The 20026-nt window shown below is 45.3% G+C and overlaps 1 protein-coding gene across 2 annotated transcripts in view; it reads left to right on the forward strand.

Annotated features, from left to right (window-relative positions):
- Nucleotides 1-20026, forward strand: part of jakmip2 (janus kinase and microtubule interacting protein 2) — a 151520-nt gene that overhangs the window by 76614 nt on the left and 54880 nt on the right. The window contains exons 10-14 of one of the 2 annotated variants that reach the window (XM_070877305.1): nt 1243-1326; nt 3202-3264; nt 6443-6541; nt 11043-11141; nt 18376-18429. In XM_070877305.1, the coding sequence (XP_070733406.1) occupies nt 1243-1326; nt 3202-3264; nt 6443-6541; nt 11043-11141; nt 18376-18429 (399 nt within the window). The remainder of the gene's footprint in view (nt 1-1242; nt 1327-3201; nt 3265-6442; nt 6542-11042; nt 11142-18375; nt 18430-20026) is intronic. The other variant, XM_070877307.1, reaches the window with a different exon arrangement.

Consider the following 20026-nt stretch of genomic DNA (forward strand, 5'->3'; position numbering starts at 1 on the left):
ACCTTGGGAGCCTACGGTCAGCAAGAACAGACATCCAGTGTGCCTGTGCAGCCTTTGGTCGCCTGAGGAAGAGAGTGTTCGAAGACCAGGATCTCAAACCCGGCACCAAGCTCATGGTCTACAGAGCAGTAGTGATACCCGCCCTCCTATATGCTTCAGAGACATGGACTATGTACAGTAGGCACCTCAAAGCACTGGAGAAGTACCACCAACACTGCCTCCGCCAGATCCTGCAAATCCATTGGCAGGATAGGCGCATCAACGTCAGTGTCCTCACTCACGACAACATCCCCAGCATCGAAGCACTGACCAAGCTCGATCAGCTCCAATGGACGGGCCACGTTGTCCGCATGCCCAACACTAGACTCCCAAAACAAGTGCTCTACTCCGATCTCCGAGACAGCAAACGAGCCCCAGGAGGGCAGAGAAAACGCTTCAAGGACGCCCTCCAATCCTTCTTGAAAAAGTGCAACATCCCCATCGACACCTAGGAATCCCTGCCCAAGGCCGCCCAAAGTGGAGGAGGATCATCCGAGAAGGCGCCAAACACCTTGAGTCTCTTCGCCAGGAGCATGCGGTAACCAAGTGCAAATAGTGGAAGGAGCGCATGAGAAACCAAGCACCTCACCCACCCATCCCGCCGATCACCATCTGCCCCACCTGTAGATCCCGCATTGATCTCATCAGTCACCTGAGAACTCATATTCATGTGGAAGCAAGTCATCCTTGACCCCGGGGGACTGCCTAAGAAGGGACGAAGGCAAGAGTAAAGTCCAGCGACAGAAATTAAACTTCTGCAGCGGGGTGTACGGATGAACAAGATTGGCATTTTAATTACTGCATGATTCTTCCATTTACCCCTCCCATTGTTCTTATTTTATTGATAATTTATTTTCTTACCTTAAGAAAAATCATTTAAATTAAAGCAAGTACGTGGCATCACGTTTGCTCTAAATTATAACTTGACCAAGATTTTTATGAATTTAGCTTAAATGATGCCCCTTTAAATGTGCCACATATTTAGTTCCTATTTAAATTGCTGTAAAATAACTTTTATTCGTTTTTACTGCACTATTGCATAACCTTATTGATGCAAAGTTCACTTTGTTTTATCACTAAAATAAAATCAGAAGCACTATAGTTCCATACTCAGAAAAAAAATCACATTCAGTTATTATTCTTTGTACTTTACTGAAGAATGTTTCCTTCATGGCTTTAATGATGTTTTCCTGATTTCAACAGGCTCATGAACAATTACAAGCAGATGTTCTCAGGTATAAAGCTAAAATTGATGACCTCGAAAAAGCCTTGGCCCAGAAAGGACAGGTAGGAGATTAAAAAGTGTGTCCAACTACCAACCCTGCCTGAAGCCCTCCCAGTCTCCAGATTTAAGGTTGCCTGCAATCTAGAAACTTCTAACTTAAAACTCCAGGCTTGTCAAGCACTCATCATAGCTTTGGACTACTGGCTCAATGTGACTGGTTCGACAATCCACTTTTGAAGGGATTAGTCAACACAATGTTCATACAGAAATTGCTGTCTGATCACATTAGTAATTCTTTGTCACAATCATGTTAAGTGCTCAGTGGGTAGCACTCTCACCTCTGAGTCAGAAGATTGTGGGTTCAAGTCCCACACCAGAGACTTGAGCACAAAAATCTGGGCAGACACTCCAGTGCAGTGCTGAGCGAGCGTTGCACTGTCGGAGGTGCAGCATTTTTGATGAGACGTTAAACTGAGGTCCCGTCTGTTCTTTCAGGTGGACGTAAACGATCCCATGGCACTATTCTGAAGAAGAGCAGGCGCGTTATCCCCAGTGTCCTGGCCAATGTTTATCCCTCAATCAACATCACTAAAACATATTATCTGGTCATTATCGCATTGCTGTTGGTGGGGCCTTGCTGTGCGCAAATTGGCTGCTGCATTTCCCACATTACAACAGTAACTACACCTCAAAAAGTACTTCATTGGCTGCAAAGTGCTTTGGGACATCCGATGGTCATGAAAGACGCTATATAAATGCAAGTCTTTCTTTTTTAAAAGGATTGCCAGAGATGTGCACCCTGCCATGTTGATGCCAGTTTGTGCTGGTGCTGTCATTTATCATTTCTTCATTGTCCCTGGAAGGGTGCACTGCCCCTTAAAAGAGCACTATCATCATGGTGAAGTAGTTGACTATCTTTCATCCTTCTGTATACATAGGAGGTGGAATGACAAAATCAGTGTAATTAATCACCCGTGTTGAGCGTTTCAGCGGCATTCGTCCTCAATGCAACAGAAGATCCTGTAACGTCAGCTGACCTTTACATTGCCTTTGAAGGCCCCTGGTGGATGTCCAATTTCACATTGGGATCCTACCACCGGCAAAGGACTCTGATTTCAATAACCAAATCAGCTTGCTATCTGTTTCAAGCGGGCGCCCTGGCCACAAAAAGTCACCTGATTCAATCTTTCATGGGGCACAATTCCAGCTTCAATCATTTACGGGAAATTGTGACCCAATTTTACCCCGCTGTTTTGCTTATTTTACACCCTAAAAACGGGTGCATCGATTTCCAATTTCTCACCCGCCCTGTCTTATTTTTACTGTACAAAGTAGTGGCCCTCAAAAGAAAAGCAGTGAGGAAACCATGGATTACTTGCATTGCCTCTCACCCCATTTCTGTAGGTCAGTACGGCAACCTAGATCTATAAAGGGCAATAGATTCAGCAGTTATACTAGTTTCTAAAGGTAAACTGGGCCTTTCTGTTTGACCATTGATTCCAGCACCATCAACTACCAGTGTCGTAATTGTTGGTTCCATGCAACATGCCCTGGCTGAGATTTGGCACAGTGACTTGCTTTCAGTTCTCTGCTGATGTTATGCTTCATATGTTTCATATCAGGTACTGTGAGGTTTATGAGAGCAGCACTTAACACGCTATCGAAGCAATGCTGTGATCTGGAACTGTATTGCCCTCATTTTACTTAACTTTTTAAGTGGCCATGTCCTAGAGCAATTCAAGTAAAGGCTACATGTTTAGAATTGGAGAGCACAACTTCTGGATTATAGAGTGGCCTAAGGATTGGACAGAACTACAACTCAAAAATATTAGAGAGGACTCGTTAGAAAAAACTTATTAAAAAGTCTGTACACTGTCAAAATGCACCTCATTTACACAGGAATTTATTCTAATGCTCTCCTACTTTTTTCAACACAGGATTCAAAATGGGTTGAAGAAAAGCAACTATTTATGAAAAGAAATCAGGAACTTTTGGAAAAGGTACTCCTGGCGCATGCAGTGGTATCTGTTTGTAGAGCCTTAGACATGTATTTTAAGTCATTCGTTATGGCATTTTCAGCCTTGATATTTTGAACGATTAGTTTAAATCAGTAGACTCTGGCGCTCTCAAATTTATCAGCACTTCTTCTGACCATGGATTATTCGAGACCACTATCATCCCCATTTCTGTGTTCTTGGGCTGATCAAAGGTAACTCTGATGATATGCATATGACTAACTATTCAGTAAATACTTGTTCACATCCATGGCGCTAATATTCTCCAATTTACCGACTGCCCCTCCTTGCCTAGATTATTGCACCACATTAGCATGGTGCAGTGTGTGTAGGCTCCTTTCGACCCACACTCCTTTTCCAATCTTGGCTATGCTGTTGTGGAAAGCCACAAATAGGGGAGCCAATTCCACTCTTCAGGGGCGAGAGCAAAGCAGAGCAGCGGGCTTCTCCTGTGAAGATCCCTTCGGCCAGTACATAGCAGTCTCGGTGGAGGTCGAGCACAGTCAAACTGTGTCCAGGCAGAAAAATGGAGGAACTCATATGCTCTAAATGATTAATCCGCAATAGTATCAACGGTAATTATAAATGAAAGGATAGGTTTGCAGTTCAGAGCCTGTAGTCCAGTGTATTGATTAGTGTCACTAATAGTAACATTTGTTATTTACTATTGTAATGCATATCATTGAACAAGTGATCTGGAACTTTTATTATTGATTGAAGGACAAAAGCAGCCCGACACTGAGAATATTAGTAACTAAATAGAAATATTTACCCTCCGCATAAAGGAATTTTTAAGCCAGGCTAATGTTCACTCACACTAACTAATCGTCTCTACTTTTATATTCTCGGTCTAATCCCTTCAAAAAATTATTGAGGGACTTCAGCCATGCACAATTAAAAAAAAAAATTTCTTGATATCTTTGTTTGGTCAGAGTAATTTGATGTGTGTTATGTTCATAGTGTACCGTAGGGCCTGTATGCTCTGGAAAGCAGGCACCTGAGGCCCAGCTAATCGAGTCCTATGCGTCTACGGTGTTGTTCAATCCTGTTTGAATTTTGTGGGCCTGGAGGTTTGGAAAGGTCTGCTCTTGGATAAATCCTGAATCAAAATAAATGAATAGGACTTCAACGTTTCTTCTGTGCAATCACCAGCCTGGGATTTTCCTATCCATTAACATAAACTGATGGGGGTGGGGAAAACCGCAGGGTGATGAACACACAAGTGGAAAAACCTTGTTTACATGTGATCCCTGAGGCTCCATAGTATGGACCCATATGGCCCATAAAGAATATCTTTGGACCCCTTGTATGTGGTATAGTTATGCTATCCCTTGTGGAGTGAGTGAGCTTTACTTGGGTTCAGTATGACCCTGGAGATTAATTTCAGTGAGCAGCAGCGATATTAGCATGTAATGCAGTGCCTGTCTGCGTGCATAATTGTTTTATAACCAAATCTATATCAGGGCGCTAGATCTCACAAAGCCAGTTTTTCAATCCCGGTTCATTACAATGGTTTGTAGGAAATAGCCTGCGCAGATCTCTTTGACGGACACATCCGATTAACCCCAGGCACGGCCAGTAAGGCAGCATCAATGCTGGTTCAAAAGAGCCATTCTTTGCTTCACAGCTGCCACTATGAGAGTAATCTAGTTACAGTCTGATTAAAACCATCATTTTCATTTTTTGAAAAGATTAATTATTTAGCTTTTAAAACTACAATATAATATATAATGTCATCATTAAAGGGGCACTGCCTTCCTGAAAAAATGTGAGGCAAACCTGTTTTTGTTGCATCACTTCGAATGGAATGGATCATTGCACAAGTGATGTATGCATTTTACAAAGAATTACATAGAATTTACAGCACAGAAACTGGCCATTCGACCCAACCAGTCCATGCCGGTGTTTATGCTCCACTCCAGCTCCCTCCTGTCTTTCCTCATCTAACTCTATCAGCATAACCCTTTATTCCCTTCTCCCTCATATGTTTATCTGGCCTCCCATTAAATGCATCTATACGATTCGCTTCAACCACTCCCTGTGGTAGCGAGTTCCACATTCTCACCATTCCTTGGGTAAAGAAGTTTCTTCTGAATTCCCTATTTGATTTCTTGGTGACTATCTTATATTGATGGCCTCTAGTTATGCTCTTCCCACAAGTAGAAACACTGGGCCTGAATTTGATGGACTCACCGCCCACTGCCACTGACATTCCTTTTCGGGTAACGCCCAGTGCCACTTTCGATTTGGTCTGGAGCGGGCGGGAGGGGAGAACCGCCGGGAACTGCCCGCTGACATCAGCGGACGACTGAGTGGCGTAAAAGGACTCCCGCTCGCCGAGATGCCATATTCATGGGAGCGGGAGTCGGCGGGAGTCAGTGCCAGAACGGGGCTGGACCGCTGCGAGGAGGCTGGTCTGTCCCTGACGGTGAGTATGAAGCTCTGAAAAAATTGGAGTAAACATTTTATAATTTTCTTCACAGCAACTTACCTGGATGGGGTCCCCTGAAGGTCTTCCGATGGTTTTTTTTCCCGATGATTTTTCTTTCCAGCTCTTCGACCCTCCCTGGGCCCGACTGTGCCTTTGTCGCCGAGATTGAGAGCTGCCGCCCAGATTGGCAGCGTAATTCCCTCCTTTGCTGCCCGCCACCATTTGAAGGACATTTTTGATGAGTATCCCGCCCGAAGTACCATCAGGTACCTCGGCAGCCATTGGCGGTCCTTTGGGCGGCACTTGGACGGGTGGGGGCCTTCACCAATTTCTGCCCCACTCTCTCTCTATCTACTCTTATATCAAAACCTTTCATAATTTTAAAGATCTCTATTAGGTCACCCCATCAGCCTTCTTTTTTTTTGAAGAGCAAAGAGACCCAGCCTATTCATCCTTTCCTGATATGTATACATTCGCATTTCTGTTATCATCCCTATAAATCTTCTCTACAATCTCTCCTGTGTCTCTATATCCTTTTTATAATATGTTGACCAGAATTGTACACAGTTTTGATGCAATCTACCCCATTGAATTTTATTTCTGTAAGTACACAAGGAAAGTTAGCCAAAGCGGTTTCCATGAAGGTGCTGCTCCTTTAACTAACAAATGAGTAGAGACCATATTTGTAATGCATGATCATCGCATTTTATTTTTCAATGTCATGTGTTACAGATTGAGAAATTGGATGCAGAAGTAAACCGGCTGCAACAGGAAGTTCAGGATTCTCGGGATCAGAATGAGCTGTTAGAATTTCGCATCCTGGAACTAGAGGTAAGGTGACATGGTAATAGAAAGCTGTGTGAAAGGTTATAGAACATTCGAGAGGATTTTACAGCTAATGTTTCATGGGAAGAATCAACACATGTTGTAAAGGCCTTCACTGACAGGACAGAGCTAAAAAATGAAAGAGATGTCAGTTAAGACCATTAGGACCAGGAATAGGCTGATCAGCCCATCGAACCTGCACTGCTGTTCAGTTAGATCATGGCTGATTGTCACCTCAACTCCGTTTTCCTGCTTTAGCTGCATTTCCTACATACTCTTACCGAACAAAAAACTATCGATCCAGTCTTGAAAGCTCCAATTGTCTTCTGGAGGAGAGAGAGCCTTTGTGTAAAAAAGTGCTTCCTGAATTCCATCCTGAATGACCGAGCTCTAATTTTAAGATTATGTCACCTTGTTCTTGATTTTCCCCACCAGAGGAAATAGTTTCTATATTTACCCATTTACCCTATCAAATTCTTTGAACATTTTAAACACCTCGATCAGATCACTCCTTAATCTTCTACAGTCAAGGGAATACAAACAGCACTCAATAAGCTCAACACCATCCAGGACAAAGCAATCCATTTGATTAGCACCCCATCCACCACCTTAAACATTCACTCCCTTCACCACCAGCGCACCGTGGCTGCAGTGTGTACCATCTACAAGATGCACTGTAGCAACTCGCCAAGGCTTCTTCGACAGCACCTCCCAAACCCGGGATCTCTACCACCTAAAAGGACAAGGGCAATGGGTGCATAGAAACATCTCCACCTCCAAGTTCCTCTCCAAGTCACGCACCATCCTGATTTGCTGAAAATAATTTGATAGAGAATGGCAGTGTTGATGTGGAGAAATTACTGAGTACAATACGAACAATGACTGTTAGGAAAAAGCTCTCTGGTCCAACATCCAGCCTGAGCCACTCAATTGTGATACCTTGTGCAATATATACACTCCCCACCCACTCAAAACCATGTGATCTCCGACGAGAGGTGAAAATCCAGGTTAAAAACCTGGGCCAATTTGGGGATAAAAGAAATCTTGTAAATTCCTCTCTGGCCTCCTTAGGCGATTCAAACGAATCTAGGTGAGGGGTAGTGGAGCTGTGGAGGCACAGACATGGCGGTATCTTGATGAAACGCTCATGCTCAGCACCCGAGAGATAGGGCAGGCATAGAGGATTGAGCTCGGCTCCACTCCGTTCCCTGTCTGAGTTACACCAAGCAGGCAGGGTCAGGCAGAGACTATATGGATCTCCTGGCAGAGGGATGTTACAGGGTAGAATCATAGAATCATGCCCGACTGCTCTTTGCCACCTCCTGGTAATTGGCCACAGAAGGCACTGGCAGTGATGTGGGTCGGCTATGCATCCACCATCGGCTCCGGGTCTCTCATCAGGCAGACATTGAGAATAACAATACAGGAGGGAACTTACTCACTTATCCCGATCAAAATAAAGTTTAAAAAATGAGGGAGTTGAAATTGCCCCCCGACCAGAAAGTAAGCGCACTCATCGATTCCTTAGGTCTGTCTCTGCCCCAATCCATGGGGTGAAGATTGGACCGATATTCACCTCTTTGGTCTTTATTTCCCGTCGGGACGGTGTTGAGGGCCCTTCAGTTAAAGGGGAGGGCCATTGCGAACTCTGCATGGGGTTTAGTTAGGCCCACTGGGCAAGCAGGGAGGGTTTCGGTCCAAGAGTGGGTGCCGGGCTGCCTGTTGGTGGCCCGGCCGAACCCGTGGGCAGCATTGTTGGGCCGACCTGGCAGTCGGCCGACAAATAAAATAAGATGGCAATCGCGGCAGTGCGCCCTCCCCTTTAAGGGCAGACGCGCCGCCCAGACACACACGGCTTCCCACAGGGGAAAGCTGTCAATGGCACCGACCGGCGGCGGCAATTTCCCATGGGGCAATTTCACGCGAGGATCGTAAGAGGGTCGGCGCGTACCCAACAGGCAGCAGCACGAGCCGCGTGGAAATCCGTTCCCACTGCTCCCGGCTTGGGGGCAATAAAGGAAGGGTAGGCCCATCCGTCTGCACCCGGTCGGTAATTCCCATCCGTCTGCTCCCGGTCAGTAATTCCCATCCGTCTGCTCCCGGTCGGTAATTCCCATCCGTCTGCTCCCGGTCGGTAAGTCCCACCCGTCTGCTCCTGGTCGGTAATTCCTATCCGTCTGCTCCCGGTTGGTAAGTCCCATCCGTCTGCTCCCGGTCGGTAAGTCCCATCTGTCTGCTCCTGGTCGGTAATTCCCATCCGTCTGCTCCTGGTCGGTAAGTCCCATCTGTCTGCTCCCGGTCGGTAAGTCCCATCTGTCTGCTCCCGGTCGGTAATTCCCATCCGTCTGCTCCCGGTTGGTAAGTCCCATCCGTCTGCTCCCGGTCGGTAAGTCCCATCTGTCTGCTCCTGGTCGGTAATTCCCATCCGTCTGCTCCTGGTCGGTAAGTCCCATCTGTCTGCTCCCGGTCGGTAAGTCCCATCTGTCTGCTCCCGGTCGGTAATTCCCATCCGTCTGCTCCCGGTCGGTAATTCCCATCCGTCTGCTCCCGGTCGGTAAGTCCCATCCGGCTGCTCCCGGTCGGTAAGGCTCACCCGTCTGCTCCCGGTCGGTAATTCCCATCTGTCTGCTCCTGGTCGGTAAGGCCCACCCGTCTGCTCCCGGTCAGTAAGGCCCACCCGTCTGCTCCCGGTCGGTAAGGCCCACCCGTCTGCTCCCGGTCGGTAAGGCCCATCCGTCTGCTCCCGGTCGGTAAGGCCCATCCGTCTGCTTCCGGTTGGTGAGGCCCATCCGTCTACTCCCGGTCAGTAAGGCCCATCCGCTCCATTAAAATGAAGCTTTAGGAGGGGGGAGCAATTTCAACCCCGAGGTGGAAGTTTTAAATTAGGAGTATGGGAGGAACTTCTTCACTCAGAAAGTGGTGAGAATGCAGGCATCTAGCTTAGATGCATTTTAGGGGAAGCTAAATAAACGAGGGAGAAAGGAATAGAAGGATATGCTGATAATGTGAAAGGAAGTAAATAGAGTGGGAGGAGGCTCACATAGATCATAAACACCAGCATATACATATTGGGCTGAATGGCCTGTTTCTCTGCTGTAAATTCCATGTAATAAGTATAGATTTTATGAATTCCCACTCCAGGGGTGGAGCTTCATTTGTTCAGAGTACGTATTTTGTGAAATTAAATGTTGTGTATGTTATGTTTAGAATAACTCCACAAGACTGAGTGCTGTAAGCTTAAATTGGTGTGACCTTAGTCTCTTTAATAACTCCACAGTGCCTAAGCAGCATGACAGACAACCTTTTATACTCCCTTGCACGAGGTGTGCAGGTGACCCTTGGGCCTCCAACAGTTGCGCCCTCTGGTGGCAAGTCTTACACAGTTCCAATGTTTACATACATAACAGTGTAGGAAATCCTGCCGGGTGCGCTGATCCCCATGCTGCATTCCCAGCATGTACTTTGACTATGTAAAGCTTCACACCACAGGATCAAAATTGTAAAATGCACTGAATGCTTGAAGTAAATCTAAAAATAGATGATCTGGTCACTATCACATTACTGTTTGTGGTACCTTGCTTGTGCGCAAATTGCATGTTTCCTACATTACAAGACTGACTACACTTCAAAAAAGTTCGTAATTGATTGTAAAATGCTTTAGGACGTCCTGAGGTTGTGCTAGATGTTATATAAATGAAAATTCTTTCTTTCCTTCCTTCTTTCCTTCTTTCTCTTAATTAACCAGTACTAGTGCTGTGTTCTTGACTGATCTGATTTGTATAACAGCAGTGCCAGCTTTTGTGTGATATGTACAATAGCTCTAGTAACTTGGACGGTCAGCAACGTAGCCAAAAGAGAGAGCCTAGTCTTTGCAACTAGTGATGGTTGGTGCAATGGGTTAGAGCACTGTTGTTTCACCTCTGAGACTTGATGTAAACTCAGACCAGAGCCATGAGAGAAAAGCGCCCTGTCAAATGGCTCCAAACATCCTGAGTGAAATGAGATTGAGTGGTTTGAGCCGTTTTCCTGGCAGGCACAAAATTGGCTATAATTGGCACTGAAATTTCTTAAATTACCTCGAAGATGTCACAGTGATGGTCATTGTAAGAAATGGAGATGTCACGCCCAAGCAGTAAAGATTGCTCATGTTAGTGTGGGATTTGCTCCTTGCTCCAGCTGACCCAAGAGTGCTAATGAGGCTTGTGTGTATATAGCCTTATCACATTTCTTGGAAACATCTCTTCATTTGCCATGAATTACACTGAAGTGCATGAATTTTTGTTCTGTTGATTTACGCTGCATCTTATCTGCGCTATCTCTGCACTACGAGGGCTTGATGCTGGATCTCAAAAGCCTTTTTATTCCCCAGTACTGACCGTCCTCACCTTGTTAGCCACAAAAATAAATCCACCAAAAGCACCAACCTACGACCTTGTGAATTTATGCAGCTTTTCTGAACGGATCTGAATGTTTCACCATTTGTTATTTTTGCTCTTTCTATTCACAGGAGAGGGAGAGAAGATCTCCAGCCTTTAACCTCCAGATCACACCTTTCACAGATGGTGTAAGTGCTCTTCAGATCTACTGTATGCAGGAAGGTGTAAAGGTATGTGTTGACATACATTCAAATCTAATTCTGTTCATGAAATTAAGAATGACACATATTTCCACATGGTCAGAATCGATGTAGTATCACAATCCAGTGCTACCCCTATTAAAGGGTTGTTTGAAGATGGGGAGAATTGTGAGTGTACTACTGTATTTAAATCTATGGAATCTACACAGATTACTTGCAGTCTGAATATTATTGTACCACTGAAAAAGGTGCAGTTAACTCAGTTATGAGACACAAAAGCTTTCCGAAGAGACTAGTTCATACAGTACGATAGATACAGGCTTTTCATCTCTGAGGCCGAGGTTCAAATCTAACTTGCACAGCTGAAAGCTTTCTCTGTCAGCTGTAAAGGTTATTAATTTGGTACGGAATTGGCAGTGTCACTCGACAGAGATTACAGGATGTCACACTGGTGTGTGTGATAGGCCTTGCCTTCTGAAATTAGGACTGAATAAAGGGAGTTTCTCTCTATAACAATCCAGGCTTGGGAATGCTGGCTGTTACCACTGAATAGGGAAAATGTCTCGGCACTAATATCCCTCACCCCGATCAATACAGAATTTTTAGTGCAGATTGATATTAAGATGTGTGCAGGCACATTTAGAGATAACTTTAGAAATTTAGCACTCGGGGAGTAGATCTTTGCGGGCTGCGAGCACACACTGTGGGGTCGAAATTGCCCCTCTCTATAAGGCCTGTGGCCACCTGAAAGCGGAGGCCATGGGTCGGCGCGGACTGGCCGCCAAGTCTCCGCGTTGGGGCCACCATTTTAGAAATTGCCCTTCCTCCTTTTTGGAGCTGTGTAGGAGACCGCTGTGCCCGTTTCCGGAATTGCCCCGCGAGAGCAACACCACCGACGGCCGGTGCCCCCGACAGCTTTTTGTGTGGGTACCGTTTCTGTGCCTTGGCAGCGCGGCCGCCCTTAAAGGGGAGGTGGCGCTGCCGGCAATTCCATATCTTTTGTCTGTCAGCCGACTGCCAGGTCAGGCTGACAATTCTGCCTCCGGTTTCGGCCAGCCGCTTGGGTGCCAGGCTGTTGGCTCGGCCGAAGCCCGTCCTGGTGGCCCAGTGTTTGCCATTAAAGTGGCTGCTGAGTTCGCAGCGGCTCTCCCCTTTAACTGAAGGGGAGGGACGTTGTGACGCGCCAGCGCGATGACTTCAGCACGGCGCTGATGATTGATAGCGTCCGTTACTCCGCCCCGCCCCCACTTCCGCCCCGATGATGAGGCCACTTCCGCCCACTTTTAAAAAAAAATAGCACCAACACCTGAAATTTCTCTGGATTGTCCTCCCCATGCATTGGGGTGGACGGAACTGTTCAAAAACAGTAGGTGCGATTCGTTTGGGCCGGTGGGTAATTTCAGCCCCTGAGAATTTGGGCACGTGCTACCTACAATATTTAATCCATTAATGTTTAATATCTACACTGTAGGAACATGCCTTTGTGTGTATGCTGTGGATTTTACTTGTCAGCTTAGCTCAGTTGGTAGCAGAAGGTTGTTGGTTCAAGCTCCACTCCGGGATTTGAGCAACTAATCAAGGCTGAGGGGATTCTGCACTGTCAGGCCTTTAAACCAAGCTGTTGTCTGTGTTCCACTGGCTCAGGCAGATATTAAAGATTTCACGTTGCTTCTCAAAGAAGAGCAGGGTGTTCTGGTCAGCATTCCTTCCTGAAGCAAAACCGTCAGAAACAAATAGCCTTGGCCATTTACCTCATTGCTATCTAGGGCACAAAATCGCTGCTGCATTTACCTACATAACAAAAGTAACTGCACTTCAAAGTAATTCATGGGGGGTGATTTTTGTTTCTCTACAGCCTACTTTTTGAGTGTGAAGGGGCGGGAACAAGCTAAAAATACTGAAAATAAAGTTAATTCCAACTTCCCGATCAATGGAATTTTACAGTAGGCCTTGATTTGGGCCAATGGTCCCGCCAGAAATGGGCCGAAGCCTCATTATTCTATGGGAATTGGAGACTTATGACATCTTTAGGCCCCAGTGCCATGTTTGCTGTCACAGCAAGATTCCTGCTCGATGATAAACCCACCCACCATTCATGGGAGGTACAGGGCAGGAAATGGCTAGGTCCAGAAAACTTGCCAAGTGTGACTTTCCCATCATTCTTGCCAGATATCCTCGTGGCCTGCCTAAGACTGGGAATAACTATCAAAATATGTACCTTTTGTGCTATTGGATTTATAACTACTAGGAATTGGCTGCCAACTGAGGAGAGACCTCCATTGCATTAGACTGGGCTGCATTCAAGCCCAGGTCCTGGATAACGTACCAGCCCACCTTAGCATTAGGTTCTCAAATTCACCAATTTTCCATATACTTGTGACATTAGTGGATCTCTGGAAGCAGGTCTAGGAATATTATCAATTTACTCGTTTGGCAGTTTTGGGTTTTCAGGATTACCTGACTTACTCTCCATGCTTCATCACGCATTGTCCTCTGCCCCTTGAATTGTGTCCCCTATCACCTTCCTTCCCTCTAACCTCCCCTACCTACCCCCCCGCCCCCCCGACCTTTAAACTGTGGCTCACAAAATGTGTGGGCGGCTCGCCGACTACATTTAAATATGGACTGACCGTCAAAATGGTTCAGGTCTCTCGTCAACATCAGGTAGACATTGCATTCCCTCCTCCTGCTTCCTTCCCGATGTGTGCCACAGACCACAATCAGGGCCGTGGAACGTAAAGCACTTTGCAGATGGGTCCGGGTGATTAACTGTTACATGTGCGAGTCTGTCTTTCTCTGATTTGATTGGGCCTGTTGCTATACATGAATTAACATCTGGCAGCATCTGCAGCAGTATGCACCAATTTAATGCACGGAGAATACCAGATGGCTGTAAGCTTGGAGCAATGTTCCAGTGACTTACAGATATCAGCCAAACTCTAAGCATCTTATAGCCCACTTCTCTTGTGCCTACAGCTCTTAATTTTCTGTGAGTGTTTCTATTCCAGGAATACTGCTGTGTATACTGTGCTAAACTTATGATCGACTCAGGAAGATTTTAGATGATCTGTTAGCCCCAACCTCCACCCACACCCCTTTCCAGTTGCAGCCAGGCCTTCTGAATGCACTGCCCCAGTTTCCAGCCTGCATGGGTGATCTGATATCCTCCCAGTAGAGTGGCATATGAACAACAACAACTTGTATTTATATAGCGCCTTTAATGTAGTAAAACGTCCCAAGGCGCTTCACAGGAATATTATAAGGGAAACAACGTGTCACCGAGCCATATAAGGGGAAATTAGGGCAGGTGACCAAAAGCTTGGTCAAAGAGGAAGATTTTAAGGAGCGTCTTGAAGGAGGAAAGAGAGGTAGAGAGGTGGAGAAGTTTAGGCAGGGAATTCCAGAGTTTAGGGCCTAGGCAACAGAAAGCACGGCCACCAATAGTTGAGCGATTATAATTGGGGATGCTCAAGAGGGCAGAATTAGAAGATATCTCGGGGGGGGGGGGGTGTTGTGGGGCAGGAGGAGATTACAGAGATAGGGATGGGTGAGACCTTGCAGGGATTTGAAAGCAAGGATGAGAATTTTGAAATTAAGGCATTGCTTAACCGGGAGCCAATGTAGATCAGCAAGCACAGGTGTGATGGGTGAACAGACTTGGTGCAAGTTAGTTCACGGGCAGCAGAGTTTTGGATGTTTATGTAGGGTTGAATGTTGGAGGCCAGCCAGGAGTGCATTGGAATAGTCAAGTCTAGAGGTAACAAATTAAATTGAAGGGTAGGAAAAGAGCAGCCCCGCCCCCCTGCCCTCCCCCCCAGCCCCCCACCAAGAGGCCATGTAATCTCCTGGGAGAGGCAAAACCCAGGGCCAATAAGGGGAAAAATTCTCACATTTCTCTCCGCCCCTTCAGCCGATTACAGCCAGTCCAGGAGATGACATGGACCAGTGTTATCTGTAAAGCCACTTCCCTCCTACATGATGCAATCTCTTCCCAATCAAGAATTCCAGAGCGAGATTTGTGAGGTATACTGTTAATATTAGCATAAACCCTTCCTGACGCAAAGTTTAAAACTGTAGCACATACATCAAAATGGTGGATATGTGTTCATTTGGTAGACTGTTTTGTAAGATTTTAAGGATTAACTTCGCTTTTACTTAAGTTAAGCAGCAATGGGAAGAGCCGATGCTATTTTGGCTTCTGACTGAGGGAAGTATATAGTGGTGTTCCACAGGTTGGTATTAGGACCACTGCTCAGATGACATAACTCTTGGAAATGTAGTAAACAATGTGGAGGATAGTAACAGACATCAGGAGAACATAGACAGACTGGTAAAATGGGCAGACACATGGCGGATGAAATGCAATGTAGAAAAGTGCGAAGTGATTCATTTTGGTAGGAAGAAGGAATAGAGGCAATATAAACTAATGGGTACAATTTTAAAGGGGGTGTAGGAACAGAGAGAATTGGGTTGTATGGAAACACATTTTTGAAGGTGGCAAGACAAGTTGAGAAGGCTATTAAAAAGGTTTATTAATAGAGGCATAGAGTACAAAAGCAAGGACGTTATGCTGAACCTTTATAAAACACTGGTGAGGCCCCAGCTGGAATAATGTGTTCAATTCTGGGCACCACACTTTAGGAAGGATGTCAAGGCCTTGGAGATGATGCAGAAGAGATTTACTAGAATGGTACCAGGGACGATGAACTTCAGTTATGTGGAGAGACTGGAGAAGCCGGGGTTGTTCTCCTTAGAGAAGAGAAGGTTAAGAGGAGATTTGATAGAGTTGTTCAAAATCATAAATAGTTTTTATAGAGTAAGGAGAAACTGTTCACAGTGGCAGAAGGGTCGGTAATTAGAAGACACAGATTTAAGGTGATTGGCAAAAGAACCAGCGGCGACAAGAGGGAAACAAAAGCAAAACACCGTGAATGCTGGAAATCTGAAATAAAATCAGAAAATGCTGGAAATACTCAGCGGGTCAGGCAGCACCTGTGGAGAGAGAAACAGCGCTGACGTTTCAGGTCGATGATGACCTGGTCAGAACTGAAAAAAGTTCAAGGTGTATGAGGTTTTAAGCAAGTGCAGAAGCAGGGACAGGGTGGAAGGGAAGAGAGAAAAGAACAAAAGGGAAGGTCTGTGATAGGGCGGAAGGAAGGAGTGATTAAAAGACAAAAGGGATGATGATGCAAGGCAAAAGGAGATGGTAGTGGGACAGGTAAAGTATCAGCAGCTGTCATCCGAAGAAAATGGGGGCAGAGTTTATGATCTGAAATTGTTGAACTCGATGTTGAGTCCAGAAGGCTGTAAAGCGCCTAATCGAGCTTGTGTTGAGCTTCATTGGAACAGTATAAGGGGCCGAGGACAGAGAGGTCAGATTGGGAGTGGGGCAGGGAATTAAAGTGACAGGTGACATGAGGAAACATCTTTGTACACAGCAGGTTGTTGTGATCTGGAATACACTGCCTGAAAGGGTGGTGGAAGCAGATTCAATAGTAATATTCAAAAGGGAATTGGATAAATACCTGAAGATAAAACATTTTACAGGGCTATGGGGAAAGAGCAGTGGAGTGGGACTAATTGGACAGCTCTTTGAAAGAGCCGTCACAGGCCAAATGGCCTCCTTCTGTGCTGTATCATTCCATGGTGTTATAATCACCACCTCTAAGTCACCTAGCCTGCAGTGCATTGGGTTACCAGCAATGGAATCTGTATCGCTTTCATAAGTCTGTAAATACATGGTTATGGGGGAGGGAGTAGGGCATTGGGATAAGTCTGTAAATACATGGTTATGAAAAAGGGAGTAGGGCATTGGGGTGAGTTTTGGATTAACCTAGCTGAGAGCTGACACAGGGCTGATGGCCATCTTATGTGCTACAAATATCTATAGTTCTGTAGGTCTACATCGCGCTGCTTGCAGGAATCTGGGTACATACAGCACCAGAAAACTATCTACAACCCCTCTGACTAGACTGCTAAAGAATTGTCAGACACAACTCTCCCATAATGCCACTTGGCATCCAGCCCAGTTACTCTCAGGAACTTAATGTATTTATCTCTACCACAAACCTGCATGCCTCTCCCTTCCTCCTACGTAGATTAATTTAATGAGATTAGAAATAAATTCTGCTGGGTATCAAGCTTGCATTTAAATGTTGCAGCTGCACACATACAGCAGTAATTGCATATTATCAAAAACAAACCTTTGCTTTAACTGTGATTTCAAGTCTACTTGGCAGACACTTACCCTGTAGTGACTATGTTGCCATGAGTTGTGATATTTATTTAATTTGGGGGAGCCAATTAGAGTCTGAGATGTAATAGGTGCTCGGTAATCTGGTTTGTCTCTTGTTCCCTAGAAGAATGATCCTTTACCTCTGCAATGATCACCCTACCCTCACTGTTCTAATTGTGCTGTACTGCCTCTGGTTGTAGTTTTCAAGTCTGTTGATGCACTACACTTGATGTTTCCGTTTCTGAGGTCTGTGTTGTTGAGAGCATTCGTGTGACTTCTAGCCTGCCGGGATTGGTAAAAGTGGGGCTTCTGATTTCCCTCCCTCAAAAAATCAGCAGATTCTCCCAGTTCTACAGAAATATTACAGGCGGTGATAAAAAAAACCTACACCACCAACACACTGATAGTTTGAAAGATGATGATTGAAAATTCAAGTTCATCTATAGACATTTAATTTACCTCTTTATCGATTCACTTTGTGCTTTTGAAGATGAAGGATAAAAAACAAAGACTACTACACAGCTCCTCATCTCGTCTCCCAGAACGTCATTTAAAACAATTTATTTTGGAGTTCAAAAGTCGTTGTTACGTGGACAAATGCAGCAGCCACTATTGACACAAGATCCCACGATGACCAATTGTTTTGTTTCTCACGGTGTTGGTTGAGGGGCAAATAATGGTGGGACACTGAGAGAATTCCCAGCTCTTCTTCAAATAATGTCATTGAATCTTTAACATCAACCTGAACCAGGCCATTGATTTAATGGCCCATCAGAACAATGTCACCTCCAGCAATGCACCATTCCCTGAGTACCTCACTTAAGTATCGTTTTAGGTTCTGTGGAGTGGGGCTTGAACCCATTCCCACAACATGCCAGCTCTTTAATACATTCTATTGGAGAAATCTTATATTAAGGGTGCATTAGCTAATTAGGTTATCACTCATTGTTATATTTATGTTGTTTGATTTGTATTTGACTTTTGTGATAATTAACCTGCTAAACATCTCTGGAAAAATTTACTTCACAGGATGTGTCCATTCATGACCTCATTAAACAGCTGGACATACTGGGAGATAATGGGGTAAGTTCTTGTTCCCCTCACAAAGTTGGATATAGACAGTGAAATCTCATTATTACAAACTCTGTATTGCAGGTCTCCCTTTATAACAGATGCTCTCCCCGGTCCCGGTGCAGGAGCTCACATTTCAATATCAACCCCTGACTGAGTACTCAGTGGGTAAATACACAGCCACCCAGTGGTCAGTGTGGAACTGAAGTTACAAGCGGGCGGATTTCCCTCTCCCAAGCGGACTTCGGATGACTGGCGCCTACCACCTGCGTGGCAGACCCGGCCCTTTCTGCGGGTTGTATAGCATGCCAGCGATCCGCTACCAGCCATTTGGTGCGCCCACTGAAACTGAAGTTTCTCCCCTTGGTGTCTCGGCTCAAACTCGAGCAAGATACCAAAAGGCAGCCAGCACAATGGAACCAATTGGGATTCTGCATTTTCACAAGCAGAGGGGAGAGATTTGGAGGCAAGAAAAAGACATCAAACTGCTTTGTTGTCTCCTGAATTGTAAATGAAGCTTTGATTGCATTTAATGCCTTGCTTTTACTTTTTTGGGTTGTAGCACAAGAGACTGAAGCTGTTAAAAGACTAGTTCATTAAATCAAATAGCTACTTATTTGTTAAACTATTAATTAAATACTCCTTACATTACTATTTCCAACACTACTTGTCCTCTCGTGCTCCCACTATTAGCATTGGGAGAGCACTCCAGAAAATGACCCACAGTAATTCTGGACACATCTGTGTCAATTCATCCGTGTCATGTCACAAGCTGTTCGCCATCAGTCCACATTTAATGAGTTATAAAAAGTGAGGGGAACTGAAAAACTGAACAGGACTAATGCTGACTGTTCCACTGTCTCTGAAGACCATCAGTGAAACAGGACTAATGCTGGCTGTCAAAACCATCAGTAAATTGTCATTAATTCTGGTAAACCAATGCAGTGGCAGCTTGGACATGCCCAGCTGTAGGAACACTACAAGATAACTGGAGGTTGAGCGCATATCACTGCTGAGGCAAAGCACTGTCTGTCCACTTCCTCCTTCACAGAGCACAAAAAGTTCTGAAATGGTAAAAGTTTAAAAAACATCCACCAGAATAACAGGCCACCGACTGAATGTGTCTCACTAATACTGCAGCAGGAATACTGTCCATTATACGCAGTGCCAAGACTCCATTAGTGGGCTGTGTTGACCCTGAGTCCAATGGCTAACGTGTGATTTTTGTTGGCGGATCACATACTGGTTCTTGTGATTCCATGCTCTGTTTTGGAAGGATGATAGGATCAGCAGGTGAGATCCACTGTATCCAGAGAATGACACGGATGCCCACAATATTGTTTGGCCAGATCCTCCCTTTGAAAACGGTGAAAGTGCGAGAGGACGAGAAGCTTTACTGCTCCCAGGTGCAGGAGCTTGGTGTGTAAGAAAAACAAATGGACCTGCGCTGATCCCCACAGGCATATCGACCAATGGACAGAGCAGTCTATAGTTTTATTATGGAACTGATTTATTTTTCTCCCATATTTTCTCCCTTCCTTTGGTCTCTCTTTGCTGCGGGAGTCAGGCTGGAGACTCGCTCTCAGTTTTCCCACTGTGGCTGCTGTAC

This window comes from Pristiophorus japonicus, chromosome 4 (assembly GCF_044704955.1).
Source record: "Pristiophorus japonicus isolate sPriJap1 chromosome 4, sPriJap1.hap1, whole genome shotgun sequence".
Classification (NCBI taxonomy): domain Eukaryota; kingdom Metazoa; phylum Chordata; class Chondrichthyes; family Pristiophoridae; genus Pristiophorus; species Pristiophorus japonicus.